At 49.1% G+C, this 24,320-nt stretch overlaps 1 protein-coding gene across 3 annotated transcripts in view; it reads left to right on the top strand.

Annotated features, from left to right (window-relative positions):
- Positions 1–4,403, top strand: part of SUSD4 (sushi domain containing 4) — a 125,237-nt gene extending 120,834 nt beyond the window's left edge. For 2 of the 3 annotated variants that reach the window (XM_022579291.3, XM_089907155.1), the window contains 2 exons: positions 480–862; positions 1,822–1,960. In XM_022579291.3, the coding sequence (XP_022434999.1) occupies positions 480–862; positions 1,822–1,850 (412 nt within the window). In that variant the 3' untranslated portion in view covers positions 1,851–1,960. Of the gene's footprint in view, positions 1–479; positions 863–1,821 lie in introns of all 3 variants that reach the window. The other variant, XM_089907159.1, reaches the window with a different exon arrangement.
- The last annotated feature ends 19,917 nt before the right edge of the window (positions 4,404–24,320 follow it).

The raw sequence follows: 24,320 nt of genomic DNA, 5'->3' as shown, positions 1-24,320 counted from the left end.
AAACAAACACGAAGCATATGAAACACAGGGGTAAATGAAAGGGGCATTAGGGTCCACGGTTTCCCAAGCTTTTAACGGTACTGTTCCGTTTCCAACAGGCTCCCTCAGGGACACTGCAGGGGCACATTGGGGTGCTCGGTTGGAATGGGCCACAGAGTCCCCTGTTCTCAGGTTTATGACCATAAGGCCAAGGCCAGAGGTCCAATGGGGGGAAGAAGGAAGTATGAGGAGATACTGGAGCCCAGAGGCGGCAAGAGGCCAGGAGGGAAGCAGGAGGAGAAAACCTCTCCTGTCCAGAGTATGGCCCTGGTGGACGCAGCGTCTGCCGGAGGGGACCGGGCAGGGAGGCTGGGTCTCCTGCACCACCTCCTCCCAGGGCTTCGCAGCCCCCAGGACCCCCGCTGCAGTGGGGGGCACTGTGGCCTCGTTCCCGGGGTGACCTGTCACCTGACAGATTAGCACCACTTTCCTCTCCACAGGGGGCCTCCCAGGAGTTCCAGCAGCGACCCCGACTTCGTGGTGGTAGACGGCGTGCCCGTCATGCTCCCGTCCTATGACGAGGCTGTGAGTGGCGGCTTGAGTGCCTTAGGCCCAGGGTACCTGTCCTCCGTGGGCCAGGGCTGCCCCTTACCCGTGGACGACCAGAGCCCCCCAGCATACCCCGGCTCAGGGGACACGGACACGGGCCCGGGGGAGTCAGGAACCCGTGACAGCGTCTCAGGCTCTTCGGAGCTGCTCCAGAGTTTGTATTCACCTCCCACGTGCCAAGGGGGCACCCGCCCCGCTTCCGACAACCCTGACACAGCTCCCAGCACGGCGGGGGAGGTGGCATCCACCAGCCCAGGCATTGACATTGCAGATGGTAAGCATTTGCCCCGAGGCCCGGGCCACCCTTGCACAGCCCCACCCTGCTCCCAGCTCAGGGCCAAATCAGTACTACCGTGTCGCTCAGCTTAAATTGCATCTTGATCTCTCTGCATGTAGAGGCCGTGGGCAAGGCCAGTTATTGGAAGAAATGATCATCATCTCACAAGTGATGAGCCCATTAACTGAAATTTCTGGAGGCATAAAAGAGCAGCAAGCCATCCAAAGTAGAAAGGCCACAGTGGGCGGAACTTGGTTTTCACAGCATCCGTATGATCCAGGATGTTTTCTTCTTTCTCCCTTAATTAGGCAGGACTTCTGAAAGTGGTGCTTGGGATCAAGGTAACACACACGTGCTAAAAGGGAAGACCCAGATGCGGGCACGAGGGCCCAGCCCTGGAGAAGCTCTGGGTGCATACAGGTTATGTTTATCAGGGGTGAAGTAAAAGATGTGTATGTGCCTACTGCAAGGAAAGGCAGATTGCAGCTCATGGCAAAATAGTAAAACTGCATCAGACTAATTAGGGCTGTGTTTCCCGGGGCAAGGGGACACCAGCACCACTTTACCAATGAGAGCACTCATTCCAGCTTATATTGACAGTAAGTAGCAGTAACCACATGGGAACGGGGGTCTCCTGGTTCCTCATAGAGTTCCTTTTCTCCAATACCACCCTGCCTCTCTGTACTTGAACTTGTAACCTTTCGGTTGGTATGACCATTAGGGTGCATGGTTGAAGCCTAACAGTTTATTTTTTATGAGCTGAGTATGAGATTTTCCAGCAAATAATGTTGTACAGAGGAGTTGGTTTATTTGCTTGTTAACTGATACGTGGAACTTAGCATTTTCTTCTTCTCGCTGATTTGTAGGAACTGTAGACATTTTACTAAAGCTCACGATTCCAGATCTTTGCGGTGTTTTCCGGTGTATTAGTATAATAACCATCTCTTCTTTTACAGAGATCCCTCTAATGGAAGAAGATCCATAACTGGAAAAAGTCCCGATGATTCTGCTGCCCCTTTGGGGATGGGCACCTTGTACTTTGGAGTGAGGCCTCTGGAGGACAGAGCTTGGGGGGGATGGAGGAAGTTTTCTAATTTATCAACATGGGGACAGTGACACATCGGACATCTCAGACTCAACAGTTGAGGCTGACACAAAGGGCAGTGGCAGTGCTTTTAAATGCAACTTGAGGATTTGCCGAGACCAGTGAGGAACCAAAAGGATGGGGGGAGACCCTGTGTGGTCCTGGATGAAGGTGTTAAGTGCATCTTGTGCTGTGGAACATGGGACGGACGGTTCCATGCATATCCCACCAAATCCCACATCCCGCTGACTTATGAGTACTACCCGCCTCCTCTGAAAGCACGCCACATTATGTAAACCGCTTCTAAAATCTGCTTCAAACTGTCTCTGGACGCCAAATTAGGATGGATCAGCCTCTGCAGGAAGTCTGTGTTGAGCTGCTGGAAGAGCAGCAGAGCGCCCCCTGCAGGCTCCCCAAGGAAGATTCTGGGTTGTCCTTTGGACAGTCTTCCTCGGGCTGGACAGCTCTGCTCAAGGCAAGACTAAAGCGGGATGTGGCGGTTCCACTGAGAAAGGAAAAGAAAGACTCAGACAGACTCGGCTTTCTGGAAGTTTCTTCAAAAAGTAGGGCTCCTGTCCTCCGTGCTGTCCTTTGGTGAAATATCAGTATTTGTATTCATGGTCTAGCACATGGATCCATGGCATTGGCTAAATCTTGTGACTTTACACATGGTCAGAGTGTGTTCAAATAGCATCTCATGGTGCAGAAGTAACCAAGGTAATGTTTTGTTTCGGCATTTTTTTTTTTTTTTTTGCGTACGCGAGCCTCTCAACTGTTGTGGCCTCTCCCGTTGCGGAGCACAGGCTCCGGACGCGCGGGCTCAGCGGCCATGGCTCACAGGCCCAGCCGCTCCGCGACATGTGGGATCTTCCCGGACTGGGGCACGAACCCGTGTCCCCTGCATCGGCGGGCGGACTCTCAACCACTGCGCCACCAGGGAAGCCCTGTTTCGGCATTTTTAAAAGATCCCACCTGACAATTTATCTGAGTCGTGAGCCCATCTCCAGTTAACTATTAGGGTTGTTGCCCCCGCTGCCAAACTCAGACAGATTTAATTTTCCAAAACAGAAATTGTATCTGAAAACATATTCCTCCACCTCCAAATAAAATGTGAGGTTGGATTTTTTTCCCCCCTTTTATTTTGTCCTGCGAAGTCCGCAGCCTCCGAAGACAGACAACCCTTCGCTCCTGCTTCCCAGGCCTCCGCTGTCTCACCCACCTGTCCATCCATCACTCGCACCGCACCCTCCCGGGGCCCACCGGGTGTCGTTCCTAAGAAAATGATTGATAAAAACATTTCCCAAGTCTTGAAGTGTCTCTTCGAATACATGTTGATCTGTGGAGCTGATTCCATCTCTCCTCTGGGTTTTAGACAAATACAATCAAAACTCTGATCCATAAAATTGCTATGCTGATAGAGCGGTGAGAGCTGGAAGCTTGATCAAATCCTGTTTTTTCTCGACACAGACTGATTAAAAATTAAAAAGAAAATGACAGTTTGAAGCGTGGCTTCAATAGTGGAATGGGTTTGGGTGGGCAGGGAGGGGCAGTGGCAGTGATCCCAGGGGTTGGAGACAGCGGAGGACCAGAACCAGAGGCTGAAGGAGGGAGGGAACAGGAAAGGGCATGCCCGGCCCGATGCCCTGGGCAGCAGGGCCACCAGCAGCAACAGCTGAGCGAGTGGGTAAAGGTGTTTGGTAATTGTAACATTGTTTAGTGCCGGAAGCTGGTTTTCATGGATGCTTAAACTCCATCTGGCCAGCTGAAAGACAGACGGCATAGGTGGCTGGGTGGGACCGGGGTCCACAGTTCACTGTGGGCAGCCCACACCCTCCTGCCTCCTGCCCCCTGCCGCCAGCAGCCTTCCCGGGGTCCCTGTCGGGCAGGTCTCAGCTCTTCTCCACGCCACACCTGTCCTCCCCTCCTTCCCTCTAAATGGAGAGTGTGTCTCAGAGACCACCAGGTAAGTGCCTCATTTCCCACCAAAGAAGCCTGCAAGGCTGTCTCTGGGGCCTGGCCTCGCCTCCTTCCAGAAAATGCTCTCCCAAAGTAGAGAGCAGCAGCATGCAGCATGTGAGCCGAGCACAGGGATGCCTCTTCAGCCCCCCACACCTGGGAGACGGGTAGCACAGGCGCAACATACATCCAGGTGTTAGTGTCAACGTTGTTCTAAGCACAGAGGCTGGTAGGAAGGAAATGCCTGCTCAGTGACAGAGACGAGGTCCAACCGAATTACCTGGATCCTCCCCTCAGTCCCTTTAGTGTCTGGCCACATCAGAGTCTCAGTCACAAATACTGTTTACCATGATTTTTTTTTTTTTTCATTATAGTGAGCTTCTGTGGCAGGAAAACCTCCTCGCGCTATCCCAAGCATGTCATGCTTCTGGCTCTTTTCATGTAACAGTCCTGGAGGCCCTCTGGGTATAAAGAGAATCATTCTCCCCCTGCCCCAGGAATTAGTAGGGATGAGAACACACCGGGCTGTATCGTGAATTGGATGGAGAGAGCCTTCCCCGCCTAAAGTGCTTTCTGCTTTGGGAGAGGGAGGCATCTCCAGGGCAACGGTCAGGAGCGTGCTGAGAACCGGGGTGTTCCAAGGCGTCAGCCTGAGGTGTTTACACAAGTGCCTGTTAGCAGGAACTGCAGGGCAGCGGTTTTCCGGCTGACCGGCTCCCCGTCATACGCACGCCAGGCAGAAGTCACAGGATGTCTTCACACTTCACTTCCATGGAGCTTGTTTGAATTGCAAGGTTGTGATTGGCTGGTGTGGGCTCTTTAGAGCCTTTTCCACTTAATTACAGCCATCCCAGCAGCTGGCACATGGACAGGACTGCCTCCTGCATTCCTGCAGAAGTGTTTTGCCCCCGGGCACACAGCAGACCTGGACGGTTGGGAGTGACATGCAGAGGCTCACAGGCCACAGCCTGCCGGGCCTGGAGGGCTCGCCTGCTCCTTTGCTCCCTCCCTCCACGCCTGGCTATGCTAGGCAGCCCTCCTCCCAGGACGTCTGGGTCCCAAGGCAACCCCTGCAGAGTGGTGCGGCATGCCGGGAGAGCCCTGGCTTTGGAACGGGCCATCACCTGCTTCAAAATCTGCCTCTGCCACTAACGGGCTGTGCACTTGGACGAGTTCTTGCCCCCCACCCCAGACCTCAGTTTCTTCATGCAGACACTGGAGATGGTTTACCGCTGCCTCCCCCGCTGGGCTGTAGTGAGGATGACAGCTAATGGAAGTCACAGCACACAGTAAGCGTCTGACAAATGGCCGCTGCTCTCCACTTGTTCCCCACTGTGAAAGGGGGTGTCACGTGGGTGATTTACTCAGTGCAGCTCTAGGCGCCGTTGACCTGCCTTGGTCCCCACCACCCTCCAAAGTGTTTGTAGACAAAGCTTGTTTGGTCTGCAGGCGGGCTGAGATGCGCCATCCTATTCCCCCAGACCCTCTTGCCAGGAGCACCTCCCTGGCTTCTGCAAGCCAAGCTTTCCATTGCAGAGGGAAGTTGTCAATCCTTTGGGCATTTGCCTTCCCTCCCAGCATAGCCCTCTCTTGAGTGCTGAAGAAAGTTCTGCTCAGGGAGGGCAGGACAACCTCAGAAATTCCTCCAAGGATTCTGAAGGGCTCAGATCACCTCCACAGGCAGCCCTGTAGATTAACACTAACCCGCTCCCCTAATTTTATTGTCTATTTTGAATTTAAAGCATAAAAGTTAATGTCCATGCATTTCCAAGGTAATAAAGAGAGAAGTCCAAGGGAAAGATGCCTGCTCTAGCAGACAGAACAGGGCTCCGGGGAGCAGCGGTTACCCGTCAGGGAGGGCGGATGCTGAGCACGATCGCACTGAAACCGTAAAGCTTAACACAGAGCGTGCAGCGTCACTGGGGCCACGTTGAACTGCTGTGGCAGGCAGTGTACTGTCTCCACACTGGGCTGGAAAATCAGTCCCTGGGTACCTGCAGTGCACAGTGTTAAGTGGCCAGAGAAGGGCCCAGCTACCTGTGTAGGAGCCCAACCTGCCCTGTTTAGTGCCTCATCCACGTGTTCAGAGCCTGCGGGAGCTCTGGTCCCCGGTCCTCCAAGAGGCTGGGATAAAGAAACCCGAACACGAGCAGATGCTTTAAGAGCTTGGGGCAAGGGGGATGGGATGGAGCCTGGGGGAAGGAGATTGATATTGTCTTCTTGGAGCCCATAAGAATATTTATAGACCCTGTTCAGTCAATAAATATTTATGAAGCACCTGCTATGGGCTAGGCCGGGTCTGCGCTCTCCAGTCCAGTGGAAATAAGGACTGGGAAACCGGCAGATACAAACCCAGAGCTCCGAAGCTAAGGACGCTGGACCCAGACCTGGGCTCTCAGGGGCTGCCTGTGGGCACAGCAGCCCAGCTGGGAGCAGGCTGAATGGGGTGCTCGGGGAAGGGAGCACAGGCTTGTGGGGAGGTAGAGGAGGGCTGGGGCGTGGGAAATGGGAGAGTAGTTCTGTGCTTCGGGGCCTGGAGCGGGGGTGTGGGGAGGGACCGGAGACGTAACTCAGGACCAGACCCTGGAAGCCTGGTGCCATGTTAAGGAGGCAGGTGGTTCCCTTCGGGGAATGGGAAGTCAGAGAAGGTGTGAAGCAGGGAAGTGCTGGGGTAAGATGGGGGTAGATGAGCAGGTCTGAGAGTGTGCTGCAGGCCTGCTCCATTTTGTGGAGCATGCCTAGGAGTCCCGGACATCTGAACCCAGCTGAGGGTGCCACCGGGTCTTGGGGGGTGGGGGACCCTCCAGGCCTCCGGTTCCTCAGCAGTACGGTGAGAGCGTAGAACAGATGGTCTTGGAGCTCTTCCAGCTCTGACAGGGTGAGATGCTCTTTCCTGGATTTGTTTGTTTGTTTGTTTGGCCGTGCCACGAGGCATGCAGGATCTTAGTTCCCCGACCAGGGATCGAACCCGTACCTCCTGCCATGGAAGCGCAGAGTCTTAACCACTGGACTGCCAGGGAAGTCCCCACCTGCTACAATCGATGAGCCAATATTGATACGTTAATATTAACTAAACTCTATCGTTTACATCAGGGTTCACTCTTGGTGTCATCCATTCTCTGGATTTGGACAAATGTACAATGTCATGTATCCGCCATGACAGTATCATATACAGTAGCTTCACTGCCCTGAGCATACCCCGTGCTCCACCTATTCATCCTGCCCTCCGCTTGGGCCCCTGGCACCCACTGGTCTACATAGTTTTGCCTTTTCCAGAATGTCGCATAGTTGGAATCATACACTATGTAGCCTTAGCAGACTGGCTTCTTTCACTTAGAAATATGCAAGTAAGTCTCCTCCATGTCTTTTACATCTCTGTGCTTTTAAAAGGACAACAAGGAAGGCAACCAATTTTCACAACTAGAAACTTCAAAGACTTCCTAGGCTTCTTGGCTCATGGGCTGGAGAAGAGTGTGAGAAGCCAGGGAGTCAGTCTATTACCAGGTCCCCTCCCCAGGCCACCCAAGGACTCAGGAAAGAACATTCTGCAGCTTCTCTCAAGACCACATTCTGGGGTATGACAAACTTCTTCCTTATGTCATCCCCTCCGTTTGGCCTTCAACTGAGATTGGGCCACACATGCCCTGTAAACTTTTGCTAACCCTCAGGCTCCAGGGCCCTAGGACTTCCATCTTTCCTCCACACTTTCTAACTCTTTCCACCCCTCAGTTCTCAAGTCCTTCCCACCCTCTCATCAACTTTAACAGAGAGCCCGTGAAGCATCACTGAGCTGCATGCTGAGGGTCCCTAAATGGATGAGGTGACAGCTACATTCAGGAAATGATAGACCAGGTGGAGGTGTGGTCTGGCAAGTACATGGAGCGGCCACCAGCCCTGCCTGGGAGGCAGAGAAGGTTTCCCAGAGCCAGGGATGGGAGCTCAGACGGTCATTGTTTTGTGCACACAGTAGCTGCTCTTCCCCCACTGTAGATGACGATCTCAGTCTAAAGGGACACAGTCTCAGGGGTTTGCTAGCCACGACCTTTCTCTGTTTCAGTTTCCCCAAGTGTAAAACATGGAAAATAATAGGACCTAATTCACAGGCGTGTTGGGAGGAACTAACAAGTTAATCTGTGTACAGTGATTTGAGCCATGCCTGGCCTGGAACACCCCCTCAAAGGTTGTTTCACCCAGACAGTGCCCCAGACACGGAGTTAAATCTGCCTGCTCTGTGGTGTTGGCTTTCTCCACAAGCAGGTCATGGTGACATTTTCCTCTTTGATTCTTGAACCGTCTCCACTTTCCTCCTGAGACTCCCTCCGTGCTCATCGTGGCTAAAGGGGGCCCCTTAGGGCTCAAGTCTTCAACCCACCAGAAAGCAGCCCGCCCTGGCATCATCCAGCTCACTTTCCAAAAGTGTCCTCACCAGTGTCAGGGGAAATGGGAGCAGACACTCGATGCACAGCCGTCTACAAGTTCCCCTCCACCACGCCCCAGACCAGCAGAAGGGCAAAGCCAGAAAGAGGAATGAAGTCCGTCTGTTATAACTTGTTTTTTGTTAACTTAGGATATCACAGTGATTTTTATGCACCACCACTTCCATATCCAAAGGCTGACAAGCCATCTATTTTGTAACTGAACCAGATGCTTGTCTACTATCAACAGTGAATTCACAAGTCCGTCGGTCCCAGACCCACCTTCTCTAGTTCGGCCAGACACTGTCCCAGATGGGCCTTTCCAGCCTCAGGGGCGCTCCAGCCTCCGCAGTCCCACACGGGCCCCTAACGTTGGTTTTGCAGTATCAGCTCTGGGTTTTCTGGGTGCCTGGAGTGGGCGCTGGGCAGTGCTATCTGCTGCTTAAACTCCTGGGCATTGAAACCCAACAGACCTGGGTTTACATTTCAGCTCTATCACTTACAGAAGCAAAGTCAGGCAAGATTTTGACACCCAAGCCTCGCATCCGTCACCTGTAAAGTGAGGCCACTAATAGCACCTACCTTGTAGTTTGTTGAAAGGATTAAATACCACGATGAATAGATTGCTTAGAACAATGCCCGGCACAAAGTAAACACTCCAAAACAGCGGCTGCTCTCAGTGCTGTCTTCTTTCTGCTGCTGCCCTGGGAAGCAGTCAAAACTATCAGTCCTGCACCATCTGTCGGGTAGCAGTGTGTCCCTGCCGTTCCTGTCCTTAACCTGACCCCTACCCCAAACGCCCATGCTTCAGACCAGGCCACACTCCTCCGGCACCCTGCTCTTCCCACCCAGGGCTCACCGAGGCTGGGCTCCCCGGGGGCCCTTGTCATAATTACTACTGTGAGGGCTGCCAGCACCGGAAGGACTTCACTGTGGAATTTCAGGCCATGAGACCAGCCTCTCTTGACCCTGAACTTACTGAAATCTGGTGTCCTAACAAAAACAGGGTAGAGAAAAGCCACTTTGATTGCGTGCTCAGGCATTGAGGTGTGATTGCACTTAACCCTCAAATAACCCTCAGGTGTCACACTGTGTCTCTAGCATGGTGGTGATTTTCCCCCCCCACCAGGGGACATTTGTCTGGAGATGTAGGGCTTGTTCTAGCCCTTTAATGAATGTGTAACTTCGCTGAGAAGGATATACTCAGGCCCATCTGTTTCCTTGTGGGAAAACCAGCTGTGGAGATTCCTTTGGAGGATCTTGAACATTAACTACCCTCATACCCTCATTTTTCTCTGAAAACGTTTCTATACGGCAGCATTTCCCTAAGTTGAGGATGCTAACAGATGTTAGGTGGAAGAGGTGTTCTGAGGTCAAATTTGGGGAAAGTTCTCTTAAGCAAATCGTTAGGTATCCTTACTGAAGGACATCACAGAGTTTTTATTATGGAAATGGTAAAATGGCCTCACAGGACCCTGGTGTCACAGAGCATCCCCAGGACCCCTCTGGGAAATGCTAACCCGGGATCAGTGGGATTCAGAGGGCAACTGAGCCCACACCTCACAGCCCCGAACTCATAGAGGCCTTGCTGGTCCCAACACATTCTCGTCCGGGCGTCTAGGAGGCCATGCTGGACCCGGATGCAGTGAGTGCCCTGGCCCAGCTGAGCTCACGTGCCATCCCAGCAGGGTCCCAGGACTGCCATCCAGCTCCACCTCTAATGGCCGACACCCACCTATTTCTGGGGCACCTCACCCAAACTACACACACTTTGGTCCCAGGAAGAATAAGACATTGCCTAGCCTCCTATTCGGAGACTGCCGTGAACCAGGCCACATGGCCGCCCTGCCCCAACCCAGGACTGGACCAGCAGAGGCCAAGATTGCTGGGGGTTGAGGTGGGCAAGGATGTGGCCAAGCTGAAGCAGCTGCCTGGGGGCGAGGACATAGGCCAGGGCTCTCGACGGGTCTGCCACCCCCAGGAGCTGGCTCACTGGGGCAGCCCACGTGGAGGACAGTTAGATGCGGCATCACCAGTATCCGGCAGGGAAGCCAGAAGAAATGCATTTTTAAACTACCGACAATAAAAACAAATTGACATCGACCATGCTTACAGGAAAGACAGAATTATCTCTTTATTGTCTCTATAGAAAATGGCAATACCAGTTATTGTCCTACGAGGAGGAGGTCAAAGAACACACAGCCAAAACGTGTAGGGTAAAAGTACTATGGATGAGGGACAGCAACAATCAATAATGACGATTTATAAAATATTTTGTTATCTTTGCCTCGATTTTTGTGATGTCTGTGTTGTAAGCTTTTTGAAATGTGTCATTTGCTGTGATTTCTCATTCTAAATAAATATTCATTTTTGTATTAACATCATATTTGTAGTTTTGCTTTCTTTTTCTTAAAGAGGGCCGAAAGATTCTGGGCTCCCCCTGCCCAAGCCTCGCTGAGGGGTAGCAAGGGGTCAGGGTGACCCCTTGGATCCCTTCTAGCTCTGTCATTTTGTCCATCTCCATAAGACCAGGACTGCAAGCCTCTGATAATTAATAAGGACGAATCATTGTAGAGCTGTTGGGTTTTCGCAGTACTTTCATGTCAACTATCTCATTAAATTCTCCCAGCAACTCTGGGGTATGTAGGTAAATCATTCCATAGGCCTAAATAATAATTTTTTTTAAAAAAGCCTAATAAAACCAATGCTCCTTTAAACTGAGCATTTTCCCATGTCCTAAACTGTCCCTCTGGCCTTTGCTGTGCCCTTGCCACCCTCCTCAACATGGCCAGCCCTTGGAACACTCCAGTCTGAAGGAGAAACACCTGGTAAATGCAATCAGACACTGCGTGCTATGAGGGGGGACGAAAAGTGGGCTCAAGGAGTCTGGAACTGGGACCCTGAACCTGATGCAAACTGCAGAGGCATCGTGACCACGTTGAGGAGGGTGGCGTCATCCCTGGGGCAGCGGGGAGCCATGGGAGGTTTTTAACAAGCAGCTGTGAGGTCTGGGGAGGCCTGTCCAGCCGCAGGGTGGCAGGAAAAGACTGGAGAACTGACAGGCTGTTCGGATGCATGCACAGACTTGCTGGGGAAGGAGGAGGGAGGGACCAAGCGTATTTCCTGGTGTCTGGCTTAAGCAAGTGGGTGGTGAGGTCGGTCACGGTGATGGGGAGACACAGGTCTGAGGTGGAAGATGAGGGGACTCCGCCATGTCTCGGGAGCTGCAGGCCTTGGAGGTGGAGAGTCAGGATGGGCAATGGGTCAGCAATGCAGCAGCAAGGTGGGCCTGGAGGTGGACATTTGGAGTCATGGGCATGGGACTTCCAGCCAGGAGAAGGGCAAGATGACCTGGAGAGTTCACAAGGAGGGAGATGAGCAGGCGGCCAGGCTGCCCCTGAGGAGCGGCATCCAACCAAGGGAGTGGGAAGGGGCACTGGAGAGCAGGGAGGGGTCCGGGGGCTGGTGGTAGGGGCACCAAAGTGCAGAAGCCACAAAGGAAGGACTGAAGACTCTCACTGTATCTGATGCTGTGGGTCCTTTCTGTGTACTTTCTGTAATTACGACATAAAGTGTGCCTGCCAGCACTGGCTTCATAAAGGGCTTCCCCGGTATTGTGACCAGCCTCTCACAACTCTACTATTCGCGTGGGAATAAGGGTCCCCCATGGCCAGCTGTGCCGGCTTCTCTAGATGCCCTCCAGCTCCCTGAGGGTACTGGGCCCCTCGGCCCCTGCTTCACCAGGAAAGTCCTCAGCCCAACATCACGCCATGTCCTTTGGGAGGCAGCTGGAACCTCACATTCTGGAAGCCTTCCTAGACCAGCCCCGTCTATCCACTGGCTGACCACTTCCTCTTAGGCAACCCCTACCTTGACACCTTGCAGCCTCCCACCTGCGTCTTCAGGTCAACACCGGCCCTGGGGGCTCAGCACAGCACAGGGACTTTTCTCAGGTGTTCTCAGGTCCTAAAAAAAAAAAAACAAAACAATGATACAAATGAACTTATTTGCAATACACAAACGGACTCACAGACTTGGAAAATAAACTTATGGTTACCAGCGGGGAAGGGTGAGGGTGAGGGATAGTTAGGGAGTTTGGGACTGACATGTGCACACTGCTATAATAGGTAACCAACAAGGACCTAATGTACAGCACAGGGAACTCTGCTCAATATTGTGTAATAACCTAAATGGGAAAAGAATTTGAAAAGGAATAGATACATGTATGTGTATAACTGAGTCACTTTGCTGTACACCTGAAACTAACACAACGTTTTTAATCAACTACATTCCAATATAAAATAAAAAATTTAAAAAAATTTTTTAAAGATTTACAAAACTTCAAAAAAATGCTCTCAGATCCAAACGAAATCACCAACTGGGGTACCCCTACCTACTGCGGAACACCAGTAGGTGATGTGATGTGGTATATGGACAACCTTCTAGATATTTAGGCTTACAGTTTTTTAAACTTCTATTTATGGAAAGTGAAAGTCGTTTTTCATTAAACCACAGGAATGCAATTATCCTTTTTAAATCAGTGTATTTAATTTCAAATGAATCAATTTAAAGAAAAATGTCAGGCCTTCCCTGGTGGCACAGTGGTTGAGAACCTGCCTGCCAATGCAGGGGACACAGGTTCGAGCCCTGGTCCGGGAAGGTCCCACATGCCGCGGAGCAACTAGGCCCGTGAGCCACAACTACTGAGCCTGTGCGTCCGGAGCCCGTGCTCCGCAACAGGAGAGGCCGCGATAGTGAGAGGCCCGTGCACCGCGATGAAGAGTGGCCCCCGCTTGCCACCACTGGAGAAAGCCCTCGCACAGAAATGAAGACCCAACACAGCCATAAATAAATAAATAAAATTTAAAAAAAAAGAAAGAAAAAGAAAAATGTCAGCAAACAAAGCATGTTCAAAGAAGGCGAGCGTGATGAATGAGTGAAGTTTGGGAATTATTGGAGCAGAGAGGTGAACACCGGGGTCCTTCCAGGCACCAGCACTCCACTCCCTGCAATTCCCATGAAAGGACCGTTTGCTGCCCACAGACGGTAGCCCCTTAGCCCTTGGTGCACGGCAGCAAAGCCCACCTTCCGAGACTGTGTGTGTGTGTGTGTGTGTGTGTACACTCCTGCATACGCACAGCGGGGAGGAAGGTGGGCTGCAGCGTGGTCCCGGCACAGTTGAGCTCACCTAGTGCTCGCATCAGCACTCAGCCTTAGCCCCAAAGACCAAGAGGACGCTGGGTCACAGGGACCCTGGTTCCTGGGGACTCTGCCCCAGGCAGGCTTGCTCAGAGGATCAGATGTGGGCTAATTCGGAACCCCTCGGAATTCCACCTGCTTTCACGTTGCAGAGGCTGAGGTCTGGTCTGGCTCTGGCCCCTGGATGAAGAAGAAATCCAACGGCCTCTGCAGTTGGCTGGCTGGGCAGGGAGCCAGCAGGTTGGACAGGCGCTCAGGGGTGATGCTGAGAGCCCGGCTGCCCAGCCAGCTGGGTGCCGGCAGCTGCTTGCTTCCTCTAATGGCAAGGTAGTGGGGAGTGGAGCTCCCCGCCAGTTTCAGAGCCGGCTTACCGTCCCTGCCCCAGACCCTCCAGGCCTTCCCGCCACCCTCGGAATGCAGCCCAATCTCTTTCGCACGAGCAACAGGGCCTCTGCAGCCAGCCCAGCTCTCGCCCCTCTTCCCTCCCACTCCATGTTGCACCCAAACTCCACTTTGCTTGGGTCCTCTGGCCCTCAGAGCATCGTGCACGCCATCTCCCTGCCTGCGACGCTCTTGCCCCTCCCCCTTTGCCTGGCCAATCTCAATTTAGGCATCACCAAAGTCTTTCCTGTCCTCCGTGCCCAAAGCCCTCCTCCCCAGTCAGAGGCTTCACCCAGCTTTGCGTTACCTCCTGTCCCACGTCCTCCTCGCCCTCTGCCCTGGAAGCTGCTGGAGGGAAGGGCAGGCCTGTCTCCATCATATCTATTGCCCTGGGGCTCAGCTCTGTGTCTGTCACCTGGTAGACAGTGCCTGCTCTTTGAGTGAATGAATGAATGAGTGAATGAATGAATGAATGAGTGCTTCGGAGGGTTCACCACAAATAGCTGACATTCGTGTAAATTGCCATAGAGAGCGTTTGGGGATTGACTCAGATTTCATATCAACAAACCAAACATTTCCAAGATGAGCCTGTCGTTCCCAGAAGCGGGTGTCTCCCCACTCTCCTGAGGGGAAGCCTGCACTCAGGGACCCAAGGACCCCAGAGCCCACGTGACTTAGACTCAAGCATCTGAGCCCCTCCGTCCCTCCCCTGACAGACACTGGGTGTCGGGCCTGGGAGCACGCCACCAGGGGGTACAAGAGAGAGGCTTGAATTGAGGCCTGAAACCCCAGCACCAAGCCCGGTCCTGGAAAGGCGGGCGTGGGGCAGGAGCTCATCTTCTGCTCAGGCAGGTCGCTCCTGCCTGCTTTCTCACAAATTAGGAAGAAGGGCTCGGGAAGATTCGAACATTCCTCCCCTTGCAGGGCCACCCAGACCCACAGGCAGAAAAGTCGACCATGTGATCTCTCGCCCCAGAACATTTCTCGGATGCTGTGTCATCTGCAACACTAGAGAGTCATTTAGGTTCACAACCAGGGGTCAATAGCAGGAGGGAGTAATTAACACAGACTTCTAAAAAATTTAAAACAGTTTTTTTTTTAAAAAATAAATTTATTTATTTATGGCTGCATTGGGTCTTCGTTGTTGTGCGTGGGCTTCTCATTGCGGTGGCTTCTGTTGTTGCGGAGCACGGGCTCTAGGCGCGCGGGCTTCAGTAGTTGTGGCGCACGGGCTTAGCTGCTCCGTGGCACGTGGGATCTTCCCAGACCAGGGCTCGAACCCGTGTTTCCTGCATTGGCAGGTGGATTCTTAACCACTGCGCCACCAGGGAAGCCCTAAAACGGTTTTTAGAAGGATTTTTTTCTCTTTACTTGTGGTAAAACATACACAACATTAAAGTTACCATCTTAATGATTTGAGGGTGTACACTTCAGCGGCATGAAGTACATTCACGTGGCTGTGCAGCCATCACCACCATCATCCATCTCCAAAACCATTTTCACCTTGCAAAGCTGAAAGCTCTGCACGCCTTAAAGAATAACTCCCTCATTCCCACGTCACCCCAGCTCCTGGCAACCTGTCTCTGTGAACTGACTATTCCAGGCACCTCAAATAAGTGGAATCATAGAACATTTGTCCTTTTGTGTCTGGCTTATTTCACTTAGCATAACGTCCTCCAGGGTCATCAGAGAGCAATGCCAGAATTCTCTTTTAAGGCCACAGAACATCCCATGGTATGTTTATACCACAATTTTTTTATCCATTCGCCCAGCACTCACATTTGGGTTGCTTCCACCTTTTGGCTATTGTGAATAATACTGCTGTGAACATGAGTGTACAAATGTGGAACTGCTGGCTCATATATTAATTCCTGTTTTAATTTTTTTGAGGAACCGCCGTACTGTTGTCCACAGGGGCTGCACCACTTTAAACAGAGACTCTTTTAATCAGATGCTTCCTGACACCTGGATGCCGCACGCCAGCCTCAGAACGCCCCTGGGACTGAAGAAGGTGGAAGAGAAGATGGCACGAAGCCCCCTCGAGCCTCACTTCCAGGATGCACTGGCCAGGCCACGTCCTCTGCCCCATGTCAGTCGTGTCCAGTGCACTCTGGCCGCAGAGCAACAGGCTCCCGGACGCCACCTCTAATGTATGGACACACCACTGGCTTCACCTGCCTTCCCTGCCAGCCTGTGAGCAACGTAAGCTTTCTCAGCCCAGCTTCTCCATGAAAAGCAGAGCCTGAAACAAGGGCTTGTTTGAAGGTGGTTAATTTGGGGGAAATGATGCCTTGGCATCACCTCCTTGAATCACCTACCTGCAAACAAACAGGAGTGGGGACTTGGGAAGAGCGAAGCAGAGAAGGAAGGAAAGGTGATGCAGGCTATGTTCTTGAGATGTCACTGCTTGGGGCACCTGGAACTCGGTCCCACTGGGACCCTCTGAGACGCCCAAGAGAACGTGCCTGGGAATCCCAGTGACGGAACTGGCTCCTGTGCCCGGCTGGTCTAGAGTTACTCCATGGGTTGTTCACACCCTCACTTATTCAGGTTTCCCATTGTGAGTGCCAGGCAGGTTCCTGCGAGAGATGCTGACAGGTACGCCTGCATGAAGCTGATGACCTCACCAGTGGCTGGAGGAAAATGTGTGTCCAGAGGATGTGAGATGTGGACAAGAGGAGTCTGATGCAATGTGTCACTCATCCTTTAGCACAGGGTTCCGGCCTAGAGACAATGCCAAATAGATTCCTTTCACATTAGTAACAGAAACCGTTGACATGGCACTTACCATATGCTTAGAACGGCCGCAGGGCTTCACATATATTAGCTCATTTAATCCCCACAGCAACCCAGTGAAGGCCTCCTGTTACTGCCCTATTTTACAGATGGGAAAGTAGAGGCAGAGGCAGGTTCAGTCAAGGTCACCCAGCTGGTAAAGGGCAAAGAAGGATTCACAGCCTCTCTGCAGACTGCCTGACTCTGATGCAGAAGCACACACACCGGGGTATACTTTATTTCCTAAGCTACCCAGGCCAGGGAAAGCCAAAGAGGATATCACAGTATAATAATAATTAAAAAAAACTTGTTGGGCTCTGGCATCAGACAGATGTGGCTGAGTTCAGATCTTGGTTCCGCCCCTCACAGCTGTGTGACCTTCAGCAAGTCACATGAACAGCCTGAGCATCACTCTCCTCGTCTGTAAAATGCAGGTGTGAATACATGACTATCCTGAGTAGCCAAACACTGGAAACAAGCCAGGGGCCGCTGGAGCGGAGTGTGGTACATCCACATAGCAACTACTTCTCTGTAATAAAAAGGAATGAACTACTGACACACACATCATTCACTCAACATGGATGAGCCTTGAAAACTGACTCAGTGGAAGGAGTCTTAAATGAAAGAGTGTGTTCTGTATGATTCCATTTATATGAAATTCTAGAATAGGCAGAAGTAACCTATGGTGGAAAAATCAGAACAGTTGTTACCCCTGGGGGTTTGGGGGCAGGGGCTGACGGAGAGGACATGAGGGAAATTTCTGGGATGATGGTAACGTTCTGTATCTTGATAGGGGTTTGGATTACACACTGGGTTTCAACTCAAGAAATCTGCCTTGAGCATTTCATTGTAAGTACATTTTACCTTAAAAGAAAAATCTGTTAAAAAATTATTGAACTCTAGTTAGTGATTGCATGCCCAATTTAGGGGGAAGTGTACTGATGTTTACAATTTATTCTTAAATGCATCTAAAAATAAAGCAGACTCATGGGTGGCTAGAAGGGTGACTAGATGGACAGATTATGTGACAAAGCAAATATAACGAAATGTCAATGGTAGCATCTAGGTGGTAGGCGTATGCAATCTAGGGGTGTTCGCTGTAAAATTTTTCAGCTTGCTGTTTGCCTAAAATTTTATTTTATAATAAAGAGTTAGAAAAAAATACAGTACTTTTCTCACAGGGTTGCAGCGGATGACCTGAGGTAAAGAAGTAAAGTGTAGAAACAGATGCCTGGTTTACATCATCATCCACTCTGATGGGCTGAATTGAGTTTCCCTGAAATTGCTATGTTGGAGTCCTAACTTCTAACCACTTCAGAAGGTGAGGGAGGGAGGGACCCCAGAGATGGCGGAGGAGCTGATCCAGGCTGGAACTCTCTGTCACTACCCCTCCCATACACCTTCATTAGCCTTTGAGTGGTGAGGCTGGCAGATGGCTTGTACGTTTCCCGCCTGCCTGTTAATTGCAAATGTTCTGTGCCACCTTGTCTCTAAGAAGCAGGCTTCTGTGTCCTCCAGGCCCTGCAACATCAGGGCATAGTCAACCTTACAGCCTAGCATTTCAGTCCCCAGAGACTGTGGAGCCGGGGAGGCACACTTGGCACTTCCCAGGTAGAGTCTAAACAAGCGGCTTTCCAACTTGAGTGCGCACTGCAATCACCTGGCAGGCTGTTCAAATGCAGAATGCTGGGCCCCAACCCTGGAATTTCTGATTCTGAGGTCTGAGTGAGGCCCAAGAATCTGCTTTTCTAACAAGTTCCCAGGTGTGGCTGGTACTATGCATCCAGGCATCTAAATGGTCAATGCTTCCTTTGGATTTGGAGGTGATTTCCCCAACTTCCTCTCCCCACTGTCTTTCAGCCCGCTGGGCTGCCATAACAAAATGCCATAGACTGGGTGGCTTAAACAACAGACAGTTTTATACTCACGGTTCTGGAGGCTGGATGTCCGAGATCAGGGTACCAGCATAGTCGGGTTCTGGTGAGGGCCCTCTTTCTGGCTCGCAGGTGACCACCTCTGGCTTGCTGTGTCCTCACATCGTAGAGAAAGAAAGAGAGCTCAGGTATCTCTTTTTATAAGGACCCTATAAAGGACCCCATCAGGAAGGCCCCACTTTCATGGCTTCTTTTAACCCTAATCACCTTCCAAGGGACCCACCTCCAAATACCATCACATTAGGGATTAGGGCTTCGACAGATGAATTTTAGGGGCACACAAACATTCAGTTCATTACACTCTCCAATCTCTTGCATCTTGGCCTCTCCAGCCCCCGTAACTCAAAGTGGATTCATGTCTGCCAGGGGACTGGACACAGCCAGGATATTACAAACCACCAAGTGCTGGTGGAGACTGGGAAGCAGGCAATGATGAAGCACAGAGAAAATGGGTTTTTCTCTTCCTGTCTGAGTTAACTTGATCTCACTGGGTAAACGTTTGGTCCAGTCCAAGCTCAAACTCTCTCTCCAGGTTTTTCTTCCTTCTCTCAGAGCAGCCATCCCAATTTGCCCAGGACTGAGGGGTTTCGAAACGGGGAGAGTCTCAGGCAAACTGGGACAAGTTGGTCACCCTAAAACTTTAGGTGGCCCCATTCCCTCATTTGTTTAATCTGTTCTCTGACAGCTAGTGAGGTTGTGCTCTTTTCACAGTTACTGGATTCTTGGGTTCCCTCTTCTGCAAACTGGCGTCTCATATTCCCTCACCATCTTCTTACTGTGTGTTTTATTTAACTTTAAAAAATATAATTAATTTATAGGCACCCAACACAAGAGATATTAACCCTTCATCTATCTATTTATCAATCTATATCTCATCTGTCAAGCCAACGGAAATATATTTCCTAATCAATTGTTCGCTCTTTGATTTTGTTTCTGGATTTCTCTTGTCATATAAAATGTTCAATTTGTAAATAGTCAATATGTCTCTACCCTTTCTTTGATGGATTCTGAGATTCCTGCCTTCTTTAAGAAGTGTTGCCTCATCCAAGTTTTTATAAATATGCCCCTAAATCCTATTCTAATATATTAATGTTTTATTTTGACACAAGTATTTAATTCATCTAGAATTTGTTTTCATATATGGTTAAGGTAGGCTCTCCCTTGGTTTTTCTTAAAGTTGGGCGACCAGTGAAAGTATAATTCATTAAATATACCACCCTTTCCCTCTGACTGGAAATGCCACCATCATATTTTAGTTTTCTTGATCTACCTGCATCTATTTCTGGGCTTTCTAAACTGTTTCCTTGTTATTCTGGTCGGCTCCTGTGCCGGTATCGTGCCGTTTAGATACTGACAGTTTTAGTCCAAGTTTTAACGTTAACTAAAGCTGCTCCCCCCGCATTTGTAATTTTCTTCCCTGTTTCTCTCTGCACATTTCAAATGTAAAATTATTTTATCCATATAAAATTTAAAACTACTCTATCCAGTTCTTAGAATTAGGATTCTAATTACAACTGCATTAAATGTATATATTGATATTAATGTCTTAAATTTATATATTCGCTTCCTAAGCACCGGCATGTTTATGATATTAAGTCTTTCCACACAGAAACATGTCTTGTACATCTCCATTTGTTGAAGTATTGTTTTATGTCCTTCAATACAATTGTATTCATTCTATTTGTGTAAGTGGCATACTTTTTCTTGTTAATACACCCTTAGAAATGCTATCGTTTTGTTGCTGCTATGAATGGGCTTTGTTCCATTTCCCTTCCCAAATGTTTATTGCTATCATAGATCAAAACTTTATATATTTATCCATTTACTTCACTAAATTCTCTTATTCATTTGACTATTATTTTATTAAAATCTATTAAGTTGTCTAGGTATACTCTCTATCATCTATAAATAAAGATATTTCCTCTCCTTTTTCAATATTTATTCCACTCAGCTCATTTTCCTGTCTTACTCTATTAGTTAAAACCTCCAAACCTGTGTTGATCAATAGTGGCGACAGCAGACACTATATCTTGTTCTTGAATTAACAGAAATGACTTCAGCATTTTTTCCATTTAGTAAAATGTTTGATCTTGGTCTTTAGTAAATAGTCTTTATCATGTTTAAGCAGTTTCTATCTACGCTCAACAACTTCTTAGGGGAAAAAATAATATGTACCTGTCAGATATAGGCTAGAACTACCAAATAGCTATGAAATTGGGTCCATAAACTGTGTGGCATAAATCATACTTCTATTTTCTCTGTGACAGTATGAAACTCATAAATTTTTTTGTGGTTAGAAAGTTTAGAACAACGGGAAACTAGGGTCATTTTGGAAACACCCAATCCTGCCATCTCAAGGAGAGACTCCACAACAGCCCTGCAGCCTATACTCCCTGAGCATTTTAGACACACCAAACAACTGCTGGCTGTGGGGCTCAGTAGCCCAAAGGCAATTCACACAGCGGTCTCTCTAATCCAGGGGAGGGGCAGGTGGAAGGTGAGGGGAGAGGCACCTGAGCAAGAGGTGCAATGTAGCAAAGGGAGGCCAGGGCACCGTGTGTCAGAGATGGGACAAAACCTGGTATCTTTGCAGCTGGCACGCTTGCCATCCTTTGCTGTCATGTTGCTAAATAAATTACTTACTTTCTTACTTTTCTTACTGCCCGGAAGAGCTGTGGAAATAAGTCAGAATCCCACGGTAAGCAGGAACCTTGCAAATCCTTTAGTCTATGCGCAGCTGCCAGGAGGTGTGCCCTTGAGTCACCCCAGGCAGAGAGAGATGATGTCGTCTTACCCTATCCCCATCTTCCTACTGAAGCCCCATGGGTGCCTTAGGGTCCATTGCCTAACTTGCGACATGGGGAAAGAGGGTCATGGCCCTGTCTGCTGGGGACACATGTCCAACACTCAAAGGCCACTCAGGGATGCACACAATCAACATGTGGTCTGGGGGTTTCTGACTCTACTGGACGTAGGCGCCCCCCCCAGTCCCCCAGCCCGTGCAGCTCTTGCCCATCCCCCACCCCACTAGGCTATTAGTGGCTCTCAGTCCCCCAAATCAGCAGGTCCACCCAAACCAGCATCTTTCCTGTTTTTTCCCTCCTTCACTACATGTTCCACCAGTTATCTACTCCCCTCAGGGAAGGAGGTGACAAGGGAGGTGTGTAGAGAGCACCCCTATCCCGCAGAGATTCTCGGGAAGCAGCCATCTACTTCCGCCTCCCCATCTGCAGTTTGTCCGCAATAGGCAAGGTCTCCGTGGTTTAAAACAACAGGACAATGCCTCCAACAGCCCTGACGTCTGCGCTGTGCTGGAGCTGTGTGGGTACGAGGATGAGCAAGGGGGCGCCCAGAGACCCTGAAGAGCAAGTGTGTAAGGGAGCCACAAAGGCCACGGGGGCGACAAGGCATGGAGGAGCTGCCCTACCCACAAGGCAGGGTGTCTACAAGCCAGTGCCACACACACGCAAAGGGAGGTTCCTGCTTTTGCCCCTTCCTCCCCCTTCTCCTTCTTTTTCTCCCGGTCTTGTCTTTTTCCTTCCTCCCTTACCCCAATACTGCCTGCTCTCAGGATTGACAGCTATTCCCTTTCCACCCAATCACCCAACCATCTTCTTAACAAATATTTATTAAGCACACATGTTGTGCTGGACATTGTTCTAGACACAGAAGGTAGAACAGGACAGATGTGGTCTTTACCCTCGCTCTTCAGGAACATCCCAGATTCAGCCACACTTTGTTTTTCAAGAGGAGAGAAGCACAAGGGACTTACCATGGGAAAGGACCAGGAGGGAACTCACATGTCGCTTTTCTACTATTTTTCAGGTCATCGGCTGGAGATGGAACTTGGATCATTGATTTGAGACTTTCCTCCTTTTTAATATAAATACTTAAATGCTATAAATATCCCCTTAGCCTGCTCTAGCTGTATCCTACAATTGATATGTTGTATTTTCATTTTCATTCAGTTCAATATATTTTTAAAACTTCCCTCGAGACTTCTTCCTTGACCCATCAATGATTTACAAGTGTGTTGTTAAGTTTTCAAATATTTGGAGACTTGTCTCTTATCTTTCTGTTCCTGATTTCTGCTTTAATTCCACTGTGGTCAGGAACATACTCTATGGTTTTAATTCTTTTAAATTTGCCGGGGTTTGTTTTATGGCCTATCTTGAAAAGAATGTGTTTTGTGCTGTTGAAGGGTGGAGTGTTCTACAATGCCCGCTAAATCTTATAAGTTGATAGTATTGCTGAGTTCTTCTATATCCTTGCTGATTTCTGTCTAGTTCTATCAATTGTTGAGAGAGAGCTGTTGGTCTTCAACTAGTATTGGGGATTTGTGTATTTCTCCTTCCAGTTCTTTCAGTTTTTGCCTCACATATTTGCAGCTCTGATGTTTGATGGATTTACATTTAGGATTGCTCTATCTCTTAAATGTGACGACCCTATTATTATTATTTAATATCTCTCTGTCTCTAGTAATTTTCTTTGCTCTCAAGCCTACTTTATCTGAGATTAATATAGCCACTCCTGCTTCCTTTTGATTAATATTTGCATGATATATTTTTTCCATCCTTTTACTTTCAACCTGCTATATTGTTATATCTGATATGAGTTTCTTGTGAACAGCATAGAGCTGGGTAATAGGTAATATTTTTTAATTCACTGCACCAGTCTTTGTCTTTTAATTGGTATATTTAGGCTATTTATACTTAATGTAGATACGTTAGGGCTTAAGTCTGCCACTTTATTTTTCTGTTTTCTGTTTTTCATTTCTCTTTTCCTTTCCTGCATTCTGTGGGTTAATTGAATATTTTTAGTCTTCCATTTTGAATTATCCATAGTGTTTTTGAATGTATCTATTATATAGCTTTTTTAGTGGTTACTCTAGGTCTTGTATTATATATCTGTACCTTAACAGTCTAAGGATGTTTTCATTTTATCGACTCGAGTGATGTGTAGAAATTTTACTTCCCTCTATGTCCCTTCATCTTCTCCCATTTATAATATAATTGTCTCACAGATTTTCTCTACATACATTTTGAACCATGTCAGGCAATGTTATCTTGCCTCAATTGTCAAACATAATTTTAAAAACTCAAGAAGAGAAGGAAAGCCTATTATACCAATAATTCCTTCCTGATGTTCCAAGGTTTCTCTTTCTTCCTTCAGCCATTCCTATAAGGTAGGTCTGCCAGTGACAAATTCTTATTTTTTCTTCATCTGAAGATGTCTTGATTTCTCCTTCATTCCTGAAGGATATTTTTGCAAGGTATAGGATTCTGGGTTGACAGTTCTTTTCTTTGAGCACTTGAAAAATATCATCCCATTTCCTTCAAATTACCATGGTTTCTGATGAGAAATCTGCTGTCATTTGAATTGCTTTACCCCCTCGAGGTAAAATGGCAGCTTTCACTAGCTGCTTTCAACATTTTTCTTTGTCTCTAGTTTTCTGAAGTATAATTATGTTTCTAGGCATGAATTTCTTTGGTTTTATCCTGTTTGGAATTCATTCAGTTTCTTGAATCTGTAAATTTATGTCACTTGCCAGATTTTGGAAGTTTTCAGTCATTACTTTTTCAAGTACATTTTCAGTTCCTCCTCTTTCTCCTCTCCTTCTGGGACTCCAATGACATGAATATTAGGTTTCTGAAGCTCTAGTCAATTTTTTTTTACAGTCCATTTCTCTCTGTTGTTCGGATTATGTAATT

The sequence above is a fragment of the Delphinapterus leucas genome, chromosome 1 (assembly GCF_059928025.1).
Source record: "Delphinapterus leucas isolate spDelLeu-1000000601 "Yukka" chromosome 1, BTC_Dleu_Yukka2, whole genome shotgun sequence".
NCBI classification, from domain to species: Eukaryota; Metazoa; Chordata; class Mammalia; order Artiodactyla; family Monodontidae; genus Delphinapterus; species Delphinapterus leucas.
The sequence above is the reverse complement of the archived record's forward strand: the minus strand, read 5'-3'. Positions and strand labels throughout refer to the sequence as shown.